The sequence below is a fragment of the Hemitrygon akajei genome, chromosome 3, assembly GCF_048418815.1.
Source record: "Hemitrygon akajei chromosome 3, sHemAka1.3, whole genome shotgun sequence".
NCBI lineage: Eukaryota > Metazoa > Chordata > Chondrichthyes > Myliobatiformes > Dasyatidae > Hemitrygon > Hemitrygon akajei.
Genome location: NC_133126.1, coordinates 61,514,565 through 61,526,549, shown reverse-complemented (window position 1 = coordinate 61,526,549; position 11,985 = coordinate 61,514,565). Strand labels below are relative to the sequence as shown.

Here is an 11,985-nt window from a genome sequence, read left to right as displayed (position 1 = left end):
TTCAGTTTTTACACACACAGTTCTGAATGGACAGTTGCCAGCAAAATAAACAAACAAACAAACATACATCCGTATATACATATATATATATTCTATAATTATTAACAAAAAGGTCCACCATTCATATTTGCACATTTAGATACCAATATCCTAATCACTAGAACTCACTGTTCAAGCTTTTCTTTTCTCTGTAACACTTCCTGAACTGATAAATCAGGGCAAGTCAATAAGCACAGGAGTGATTTCATGCACATCAGGACAAGCATCAGAGTTTTAGTATTAGTAAGGCTAGCTTTTGAAAAGTATTTGTTACTAGAATCCCTTAAAAGACCTTTGCCTTTATAGAAAGGTGGTTTCAAAAAGGACAACCTGAAAAATGCTTTTATTGGTATGATTCACATAGTTTATAACAAAACGTCTGTTCATGATCATTTGCAAATTAAAAAAGAATCTTCATGCAAAATAATTGCTATCCCAACAGGCACATGAACCAAGGAATGTATACAAATTGTAAATTCATGATACAACATTACATAGAATCAAAACCAGGTGCTTCTCAAACCAGCAAGCCAACACCCTGCCTAAATGAAAATGAAATGGTTATATTGACTATTCAAGAGTGATTTGTATTTGGCTAATATAACTCTGTGTTCGCTTTATTCAAAGACGTATCCAAAAAAAAAAGGTAACATTCATTAGAAGCCATGATATATTTATAAAGACAAGACTTTGTTACCTAATCAGTAATTATCTTGGTATGAAACATAATTTGTTAAATGTATGATATACTGTATGGACTGAGAGAATAATTGAAATAGGCCATATCATATCATAAATTGCTCTATTCCAATATTCACACTGTGCTTGACACATTACATCTGTAAAGAGCCTTTCTAAATTCACCAGATGTTCTAGAATGCACCATCTAGCAAAAATTACAAAACTTCTAACATTACATACCAATTATTCATTTAACTAAAATCATTGTTTATATGAAACCACATTCCAAAATAAGCATTTTACTCAATTTCACTGCCTTTATACAAAACAGAAGGCAACAAGTTCAGTCTAGTTTCATAAAATTAGAGTCCATAAGTGTAATTGCATCACCTGTTTAAAAACATAATGCAATCAACCAAGGTTAGCATTAGCAAAAGTGCTTATGTCAAAAATCATTACAATAATCTAAATAATTCAATTATTTAAAGTCTGCATGTTCAGGTGACAACCAAATGGCCCACTTGTATTTACATTTGCAAAGCTCAAGATTCAGATGTGAAAGTGAAATGACTAATTTTCTTTTAAACATTCTATACTTTAGGTCTACTGTCAATATTGCAGCATTTTCAAATTTATTCTAGGTATATAATATTTTGTTCCATTCCACAGAAACAACCACAATGGGCACCAAGATAATGGATTACAAAATGGAAACGTTTTGAAGAATAGCAGATATTTTACCTGGTAGCATTGGATACCACAATTAGTTGAATATGGTGTCAGAAGCTCACAGAATATAGTGTCAGGAAACACAATGTCAAACTATTTGCTGGTTGATTCTCCCAAATTTAAGAAGTCAATGTGCATGTCCATTGTTTGGGCAGTTTATGTGTCTTAGGCATGGCTTGAATCAAGCACCTTGAGGCAGACGTCACAAAATTGACAAAGTCCATCCACTCATTTGAACCAAATGGCAAAGGGGAGGAATAGATTTCAACAGTATACAGTTCATAAACAAAAATATCATAGTTTTCATAATGAGTAAAGTAGAAAATGCACAATGAAAAATAGTAAACCAGTAAAGTGACATTATATAAAGTATTTTCATTCAAGTAACTTTTCCTTGCCAGTTACGACTAAACACATTTAATAGCCAAATATTTCAATAAATTGAATTAACTGTATTTCATTATCAATAATTCTGATGTCAAAGCACCTTCATTGTTGTACATATAAAAAAAGCTCATTTAAAAAAAATATCTGACACAAAAATTATGAAGCTACATATGTTTGATGGTGTATTTTCCTTTTTGCAGCTGAGAAATGTAAAGTTTTGACTTGCTGCTGTCAGTTCTCTTAAACCAAACTTCATCATTGTTGATGGTTGTTATTGTGGCACTAAAAAAGACAGATATTTAGGTTATTTTCTTAACTCAGAATATATTCTTACAAGTTTTCAATGCATTCTGATATGATTAGTTACTTTGATTGCAAGCATCAAAATTATGTTGTTGCATATCAAAAGACAAAAAAAATGCATTCACCTGAAATTTGCTTAAATAGAGGATGAGAAGTTAAAAGTCATAGAGCAATAGAAAGGGTGAGAGAGGGTGAGAGACAGATAGACATGGTTAAATCAGATGTAATCACATTTGTAACAGGTCAGTGTTTCACTGTTTTTGACAATGTAATCCTAATTCTTTTCCATTTCTCTTTGGAGGATAAATGGGTGGAGAATTTCTCTAGATTAGAACTTCAGCTAATTAAAAAAGCCAAAACTGACAGCCTAATGAATTGCTATCAAAAGCCACATATTAAAGATTCACTTGAATAACTTAATCAGGAAACCTAAAATGTTACAGGAGTTAAATCCCAAAATTTCAATAGCTATTTCCATAGAAAGGTTAAAGTGCCTTGAAGGTCAGAGTAAAATGAAGTAAAATGAAAAATCATTGTTTTCTTCCTAGGTTTGTTATCAACTATTCTTCTTCATTTGTCCCAACTAAACCAGCAATCGCAAACATTAAAAAAATATTTGGAGAACTTTTGTCAGTTCTATCTATGGTTAATACAGAAAAGTTGCATTAAACTGCATCTTACTCCATCCACCACATGGAGGCATGCTCTTGGCTTTCTGTTTAGCATTTCCCCACGGAATTGTAACTGAGATTGAGAATTCAGTAACACTGTAAGGAAATGCAATTCAGAGTACAATCATAATTCTTCTACATCATTAAGTTAAACACCAAAACTGGATTTGACCTTTGAAATTAATTAAAACATCAAGAAACATATAAAAGTAAAAATAAAACAATGAAACTGATTTCCAAAGAAACACTTGTTTAAATTTGTGTTCTTTAATGCAGCACCACACTCCTAATTTCTGAATTATGTAGTCAATCAGTAATCTACTTGAGTAACTGTAAATCAATATGCAAGTGAAGACTTCAATAATTTGAGGAAAAAATATATAATTGCCTTATAGGATATTCATCTTTCTTGTCAATACATATAGTCTGCCCACGGCTGTACCACTCCCCATCATAAAATAACCTGCCATCTTCTGATCTGGCACTGTGAAGCTGTTTCTCTGTCTTGGTGGATGCTGAAGTTTAAATAAAAAGAAAGTGAATACATTTTCATGACCACAATGAAGCATACCAAAGCTTAATTAAGATTTCACACTTTTACTCACCATCTGTCTTTACTCTGTGTGGCCCAAGTGTTGCCATTGCCTGAGAAAGTAAGAATCAATACATTATATTCCTATAATTTCAAGAGCTGCAAATCAAGTCTGAATAAGAGGAATCTGAATGACTTATTTCAAGAATGATAATTAGAATTTACTAATTTTAAAAAACTGATTATTCCATAATGAAAAGGTTTTAACTTTATAATGCATTATAATAGTTAATGGAAAGATAAAAAAGAAATGTGAAAAATGCCTCCAGATTAAGAGCAAAATAGAAAATTTATTTTTATTAGGAGCCACAGTCACTTGGGAGTTCCCTGTCTTTATGATTGAAAACTTAGATCACTCAGTATGGAGGCACGAATTGCTCAATTTCTCAACTACATTTTGGTACTGGACTTCATATGAAGTACCATGGTGGAACACAGAGTTGTAGTGATTTGACAGCACTCACATTGATAAATTGATAAAGCAAAAAAATGCTGGAGGAACTCAAGAGGATCAGGCCGTATCTGTGGAGGAATCAGAATCAATGGTATTTCAGGTTGAGATACTACACAAGCACAGGGTCTCAATCTCTAAAGGTTAACTGTGGCTTTGCCTTCACAGATGCAGCCTCCACTTTCTCCAGCAGTTTGTTTTTATGTTGCAGATCCCAGCATCTCTTTCCTCTTATCTGAGGAACATGTACAAGGAACACTCCTCCTGAGAAATCAATAGAGAACAGCTGCAACAGATTAAGGCAAGTTATTGTATTTTAGACTTAATTTTGTTTAGTCAAAAGCTGTGTAAAAATATTAAATATTTTATTTTTTTTTACAATTCAAAGTATTAATTTAATAGTTTGATTATCTTTCACGGTAGTTTATTGTACTAGAATGTTTTTGGGTATTTCACCCCTACAAATTTGAGCAGGTACTTGTAAAACGACCCATTACAGTACAGAGTCTCTCCACAGACTTTGGAATCATGTACTTTTCAGGAGTGGGGGTAAGAAACTCTCAAATGTAGCACCTTCTCAAAGGCCTTCCGAAAATCCAAGTAAGCAGCATCCACTGACTCCCTTTTGTCCATCCTGCCTGCTATTGCACAAGAATTCCAAGACTTCCCCTGAAGGGAACCAAGGTGACTTCTGCCTATTTTATCATGTGCCTCCAAGTACCCTGAAACCTCTGCCTCACAGTGCTTGATTCAAGCCATGCCGAAGACAAACAAACTGCCATACAATGTACAATCTCCAAGGGGACCACAACCTTGTTGTGGTTTAGAAGCTTGCATGCCTCAATGACCTGGAAAGCTATGTTGGCTGGAGTCAGGGCTATGCTTCGGGTCTTGGTAGGGTCACCCATACCAAACAGGTCACAGGGTACAGGATAGTCTAAGAGTGGTCCACCAGGAGCAGGAGCACAGTTCAGGGCTAACAACTCTGACTGGTAAAACAAAATTGTTATGGGAACAACAATGAAGAACCCTTCTACATCGGAGTGTGATGGTATTCCTGAGTCTTCAACTAGGACTTGCATGACTGACAGTAGTGAAAACCAAGAGGAAGCTACTAACACGATGAAGGAAGTCCTGAACACAACCAGAAATGGAAGACCTTCACTGTTACCCTAAACACAAGCGGGATAACAGGCAGTAGGTAAGTAAGTATACAACGTACATACATGTTGTCTTCTTAAACTTGAGCGAATCAATCAGCACATAGCTTGACACTGTGAGCTTTAGACACCATCATATTCACCTGAATATGGTATCCAATGCCACCAGATAAAATATCTGAAATTCTTCAGAATGTTTTCATTTTGTAATCTAATATCTTGGTGTCCCTTGTGGTTGTTTCAATGAAATGGAACAAAGTAATTTATATCTAGAATATATTTGAAAATGCTGCAATATTGACAGTAGACCTAAACATTCATAGTGCTAACTCTAGCTTTCTCCATAATTACATCCATGTGCATACGGAAAAAAAAGAATGCCCAGACTATGAGCTCATTTTTCCAACCACTCAAATCAGGGACACACACAAGGGCACATCAGCATAATATCAGGACATAGGACATAGGTGAAGTAATGATCAGGGGAAGTACAAACATGACCTTGCCTTGCCATCACAGGTAAATAGTACACAACACACACAAAATGCTGGTGGAACACAGCAGGCCAGGCAGCATCTATAGGGAGAAGCGCTGTCGACGTTTCGGGCCGAGACCCTTCGTCAGGACTAACCGAAAGGAAAGATAGTAAGAGATTTGAAAGTAGTGGGGGGAGGGGGAAATGCGAAATGATAGGAGAAGACTGGAGGGGGTGGGATGAAGCTAAGAGCTGGAAAGGTGATTGGCGAAAGTGATACAGAGCTGGAGAAGGGAAAGGATCATGGGACGGGAGGCCTCAGGAGAAAGAAAGGGGGGGGGAGCACCAGAGGGAGATGGAGAACAGGCAAACAACTAAATATGTCAGGGATGGGGTAAGAAGGCGAGTAGGAGCATTAATAGTACACAAAGTGGCTATCTTCAGAGATAGAAACTTTATCTGCAAATTCTGCTGGAACCGCTGGGTATTTCCAGTTTTTATTATAAATCTATATTTCTCTTAATAAATTTGCTCAATCAAGCAGAAGTTAGAAGCATTAATATATAAAGAAAATTTCCAGTTTTCTGATTATTTCTAATTCTTTTTCTCTCTCCTTCTCACCTTCTTGCTTTGAAACCCCTGAAATCTTTGCCTCACAGTGCTTGATTCAAGCCATGTCTAAGACAAATAAACTGCCCATACAAATGTACATATATGTTGACTTCTTAAATTTGAAGGCTTCACATAGAAAATTTGAAACCTTAACATCAAATTGACAGAAAAAATATTTAAAAATATAAATGCTGGCAATAAAAAAAACATTAGAACAAATTACATGAAGACTGGCGACTCCCCTCTGCCATTGTCAATTTAGCAAAGAATATATTAACGCATTCTTCCATTAAAGGATTTTTACAAACTATGACAAAGTTAAGAAATTAGGTTAAACTTCAAAGAAAAGTACATGGTTAAGACAGAAGAAAAAAAGATTAGTATCCAGGGCATAATTTATTGAAGCCACATGAAAGACAATAGTTTCCACTTACTAAAATGCTCTAGTGTACAATGCACATTACTGGGGAAATAGTTATAGGTCAGTTATGGCTGCCTCACGATAGCCAATGCTCCATACAAAAGATGTGTTAATCATCTACCATATAGAAAAATATTGTTCCTAGAGAGACATAAGAAAATCTACAAGACTGGAAATTCGAGCAACACACACAAAATGCTAGAGGAACTCGGCAGGCCAGACAGGATCTGTGGAAAAGAGTAAACAGTCACTCGTTTCCATAGATGCTGCCTGGCCTGCTGAGTGCCTCCAGTACTTTGTGTGTGTTGTTCCTAGACAGTAGCTTAGGAAGATATTTTCCCTAAACTGCTCAAGCATCACTGGCTCCAACAACAGCAATTCATTCCATCAAAATATTACTGTCTTATTTTATTCCCACCTGGAGCATCATTTTGTAATGAACTGAGTTTAAATGATTAATGCAAAATATTTTGAATGGTACAGGCTGTCTCTGGGTTATGAATGCAAAAGTTTTGGACACCCACATACAAGAAAGGGCTTCTATTATACTACTAATTTTAGAAGTACCACATATATAGATGTTTCGCTCCTATGAGCGACAGAATTAGTTTCCTCTCTCTTTTTCTCCACTTAAGAGCAATTGTTCTTTCTTTTCAGTCTTATGCATTTTTGATGAAATTCATTACAATACTGTGAATATGTGGTTACCATACTAAGTGATTTTTGTGTATTTTTCGACTGCCACAAAGTTGAAAAAAAAAGAACCAGTTCTATATCTGGAGCTGGGCTATATTGTGACTGTGTAATTCTATAAATGGCTTATTTAATTAGATATAAAACAATCGTACAGAGAACCACAGAAGAAAATATTTTTCCAGAATTTTTCACTACACAATCTGTTCAAGTTACATCACCAGGTCTTGAGTTTAAAATAGCAACATACGTAGCTTCTGCAGAATAACTGGTTTAAAAACAAATCCTGCTTAAATGCCCTGTCATTTAGAAGTAGAGGTTAATACTTTTCAAAGTGAAAGAAGTATCAAGGGCACATCATATACTGAAACATACTTTCCTAATTGTTGTCCAGTCTTCAAGAATATCAAGGTCTTGTAACATGTAAACTACATAAGGACGTTTGATAGTTAAGGAAATTTCCAAAATCTGAAAATACAATTTTCTCCAATATATTCAAAGCCAAATAGTCACCAAATAGTTGGAATGAGAAATCTTTCAAGGTAATATTACATAAAATTATTATTTTTCAAAAAGACAAAGATGTTTTTATTGGAATTTCCAATACCATAGATCATAACTACAAAATAAATTACATGCATTCAATTCAAAAGAAGCTCTGCAAAGTTACTAGTTCCTATAAAGTGATGGCAGTTAATAAAATATTTCTCTACTATACCTATCTCCCCATTACCTTTTCTGTTGTACATGATTTGTTGTGAAGATGAACAAAAAAAATTAAAAGGATATCAGAAACAACTACAGGTTTTTTCTTTTTGTCTGGACTAAATGGATCTTTCCTCTTGTTTTTTCTGGATTGTAGTTCATCATTCCATAACTCTGAAAGACACAAGTTATAATGTATAGGATATTTAATCAAAGGAATTAACCATTTAAAGAAAAATTCTAAGTGCAATCATGTTTGAACATTTTCTTTTCTTCATTGGCCTGGTGGTAATCCAAATCTCACACATCTTCTTTCTCTTTCTTCTTTCGGTTCCTCTAACATCAAGCGCTTGGTTTTCTTCCTTGCTCATAATTGTAAAAGATCACTGCTGCAGCTTGGATAGACAAGGGATTGCTTATCCTGTTGACTCCTTTGATTCTATTAGTCCTGATATAGAAGTTGACACTGCAGCTAGGAAAGCATCGCGTGTCTCATGAGATCCACTGTTCCTCCCTCTCATTAATTTCCCATTATGCTAGTCACAGCCCTCAAAACTAGAACCTTTCCCATTGGTCTATAAAAAAGTTGGAATTTATTCTTTTTTCCCCGCACAAATCCTCCAACTCCCTCTATATCTAGCCCGTGGCAAAAGTATGATGTTACCCTGTGCACTTCAACAATTATTAGCTTATTTCCCTCTCTCCCCCCTCTTTTCCCACCTGCATAATCTTCATTGTGATACATTGGCAAATTAAAAGGAACCAAAAATATCACAGAAATTTGGCTGTAGAAAAATTGGCACATTATTCCATGTGTACTTCCCCCCCCCCCCCAAACAAAAGAATCAAAATGACCAAAAAAGTAAAAATAGTACTTTGAAAAATAACTTTTGCAAGTGAAAACCAGATTAGATTCAGAGACTAGCAGAAGCATGCACTGGGCACTGCGAGGGAGAGTTCTAGATTCCTTGCTTTTAGTGGTATTTAATCAATGACTTGAGACTTGAAAATAAGGACAGCTTACAGATGATACTAAACTGACAAAGTGATTGACAATGAGAAAGAAAGTAATGGGAGAGTAGGATAAATGAGTGAAAGTAATTGAGGGGGAGCATGGTGGGAAACCAAGAAGTGTACAGAAACAGAGGGACCTCAGGAGAACAGTTGATGAAAGTGACGGTGGCTAGACATGAAGAAAACAACACATAGGACACTTGATTTTCTGTTTTAGTCATAACGAGGTGGGAGAGAGGGGGATGGTGTTTGTGCTAGAATCATGAAAAACTACGGTTGGGCCATGGTTTCATATTAGGTATGAGTCACGTCAACACATTACAGAAAGAATGTGTTAGCACTAGAGAAAGAGTGCCAGAGAGATTAATGAGATTGTTGCCATGCCTGGAAAAAATTAGTTACCAGGAAAAATTGGCTAGTCTACAATTTTCTTTAGAACAAAGCTGTAGGGGAAATTTTTTGCATTTTAGTTTATGAGAAACTCAGGCAGGAAAATAGGATACCTTATATTGTAGAGCAGCAAGGTCAATAACTATGAAATGCAGATTTTAGGTTATAGGTGCAAAGATCAGAGACACCAGAATTCACTGTACAAAAGCATAATGAAAGCAGAAATCTATTTTTTCTTAAAAAGATATTTGGATGAATGTTTCAGGTGTCTTGACTTAAAAGACTACAAACCAAGAGTTCAGATGTAGGATTAACTTAAATATTATTTACATTCTTAAAACCTGCATTAAATAAATTGAGTTTAAACTGAAAGCTGATATACCTGATGTGATATCAATGCTGTGCCTATCTTCTTCAAGTCTCCGTATTCTCTCCTCCAGTTCACTCTGTACAGTATCATATAGAAGCAACTTCTCACTCTAGGAAGCAAAACAATATATATATATGTGATAATTACAATGATTTTATTTAATACATAACTATTTTTCTCCCTTCATTTATTTTCAGGATGTGCATACATAGGCTGGTATTTATTATGTTGAAAAAGTGATAGTCCTTTTTGAACTATTCCAATCTATGTTATTAAAGCAGTACATAATATTATCAAAATAGGGAGATGCAAGTTTTACGTTATGTGACCAAACAATGAGTTAGGCCTGATGATGCTTGGGATGGAGTGAACCTGGAGTGCATTCCTATGTAAGACCATAAAACATAAGACACGAGAGCAGAACAGTAACAACATAAGACACAATGGCAAAGCAGACTCGAACCTCCAAATCAATATGGTTGATTTATCTCTGTCAATCCCATTCTCCTGCCATCTCCCCATAACCTTTGATATCTACAAATCAAGAACCTTTCATCTTCCGCACTGAATATACCCAATGACTTGGCCTCCACATCGCTGGCAATGAATTCCACAAATTTACTACCTCTGGCTAAAGAAATTCATCCTCTTCTCTGTTCTAAGGGGACATCTTTGTATTCTGAGACTATGCCCCCCGTCCCAGATTTCTCCACCATAAGAAACATCCTCTGCACATCCACTCTATCTAGGCCTTTCAATATTTATTAGATTTCAATTAGATCCCCCCCCCCCCCCCATTCTTACAAACTCCAGTGAGTATAAGCACAAAACCATTAAACACTCCTTATACATTAAACTGTTCACTCCCAGGATCATTCTTATGAACCTCCTCTGGACCCTCTCCAATGCCAGTACATCCTTTCTTAGATGAGGGACCCAAAATTTCACACAATGTGGTCTGACTGATGCCTTATAAAACCTTAGCATTACATCCTTGCTTTTATATTCTAGATCGCTCAAAATGAATGCTAACATAGCATTTGTATTCCTTACTCAACCTGCAAGTTAACATATAGGGAATTCTGCACAAGGACTTCTAAGTCCCTTTGCACCTCTGATTTCTTAATTTCCTCCCCACTTAGAAAACAGTCTATGCTTTATTCCTTCTTCCAAAGTGCATGACCATACATCATACACCTCCCTACATTGTATTCCATCCGTCACTTCTTTGCCCATTCTCCGAATCTGTTCAAGTCCTTCTGCAGATTCCCTCCTTCCTCATCACTACTTGCCCTACCACCTATGTTTGTATGGTCCACAAAATTGGCCACAAAACCATCAATGCTGTCATCCAAACATGAAAAGAAGTGGTCCCAAACAGATTCCTCCGGAAGACCAAAAGTCACTGGCAGCCAACCAGAAAAGGCCTCCTTTATTCCCACTCTTTGCCTTCTGCCAGTCAATCTTCTATCCATGCTTTACTGTAATACCATGAAATCATAACTTGTTTAGCAGCCTCATGTGTGGTATCTTGTCAAAGGCCTTCTGAAAATCCAACTAAAACAACATCTACTGACTCTCCTTTGTCTCTCCTGCCTGTTATTTCTTCAAATCAGATTTATCAAGCAAGATTTCCCGTTAAGGAAACCATGCTGACTTCAGCCTATTTTTCATGTGCTTCCAAGTACCCCCAAATATCATCCTTAATAACTGGTTGGAAAGATGTTGGAATCAATGAAATCAGGCTAACTGGCCTATAATTTCCTTTCTTCAAGTTTTACGTTTTGTGACTCCTTCTTGAAGAGTGAAGTGACATTTGCAATTTTCCCGTCCTTCAGAATCATTCCAGAATCGCATCATTCTTGAAAGATCATTGTTAATGCCTCTACAATCTCTTCAGCTACCTCATTCAGAACCATCTGGCCTAGTCCATCTGGTCTAGATTACTAATCTACCTTCAGACTTTTTAGCTTCTCGAGCACCTTCTCCTTAGTAATGGCAACTACATCCACTTTTGCCCCTTGCCACTCTCAAACTTCAGGCATACTGTTGGTATTTTCCACAGTGAAGACTGAGGCAACGTTCTCACCAAGTTCGTCTGCCATTTCTTTGTACGCCATCACCACCTCTCCAGCATAATTTTCCAACAGTCCAATATCCACTCTTGCCTCCCTTTTACTTATTTATATGGAAAAACTTTTGGTATTCTCTTTTATATTTTTGGCTAGCTTATCTTCATATTTTATCTTTTCTTATTGCTCTTTTAGTTGCCTTCTCTTGGTTTTTAAAAGC

General features: G+C 36.0%; 1 protein-coding gene across 2 annotated transcripts in view; it reads right to left on the bottom strand.

Annotated features, from left to right (window-relative positions):
• Positions 1–366: 366 nt before the first annotated feature.
• Positions 367–11,985, bottom strand: part of brms1la (BRMS1 like transcriptional repressor a) — a 45,574-nt gene continuing 33,955 nt past the window's right edge. Inside the window, exons 5-10 of one of the 2 annotated variants that reach the window (XM_073039986.1) lie at positions 9,706–9,802; positions 8,004–8,093; positions 7,590–7,654; positions 3,416–3,455; positions 3,199–3,325; positions 367–2,118 (exon numbers count right to left, since the gene is read on the bottom strand). In XM_073039986.1, coding sequence (XP_072896087.1) covers positions 2,001–2,118; positions 3,199–3,325; positions 3,416–3,455; positions 7,590–7,654; positions 8,004–8,093; positions 9,706–9,802 — 537 coding nt within the window. In that variant the 3' untranslated portion in view covers positions 367–2,000. Of the gene's footprint in view, positions 2,119–3,198; positions 3,326–3,415; positions 3,456–7,589; positions 7,655–7,947; positions 8,094–9,705; positions 9,803–11,985 lie in introns of both variants that reach the window. The other variant, XM_073039987.1, reaches the window with a different exon arrangement.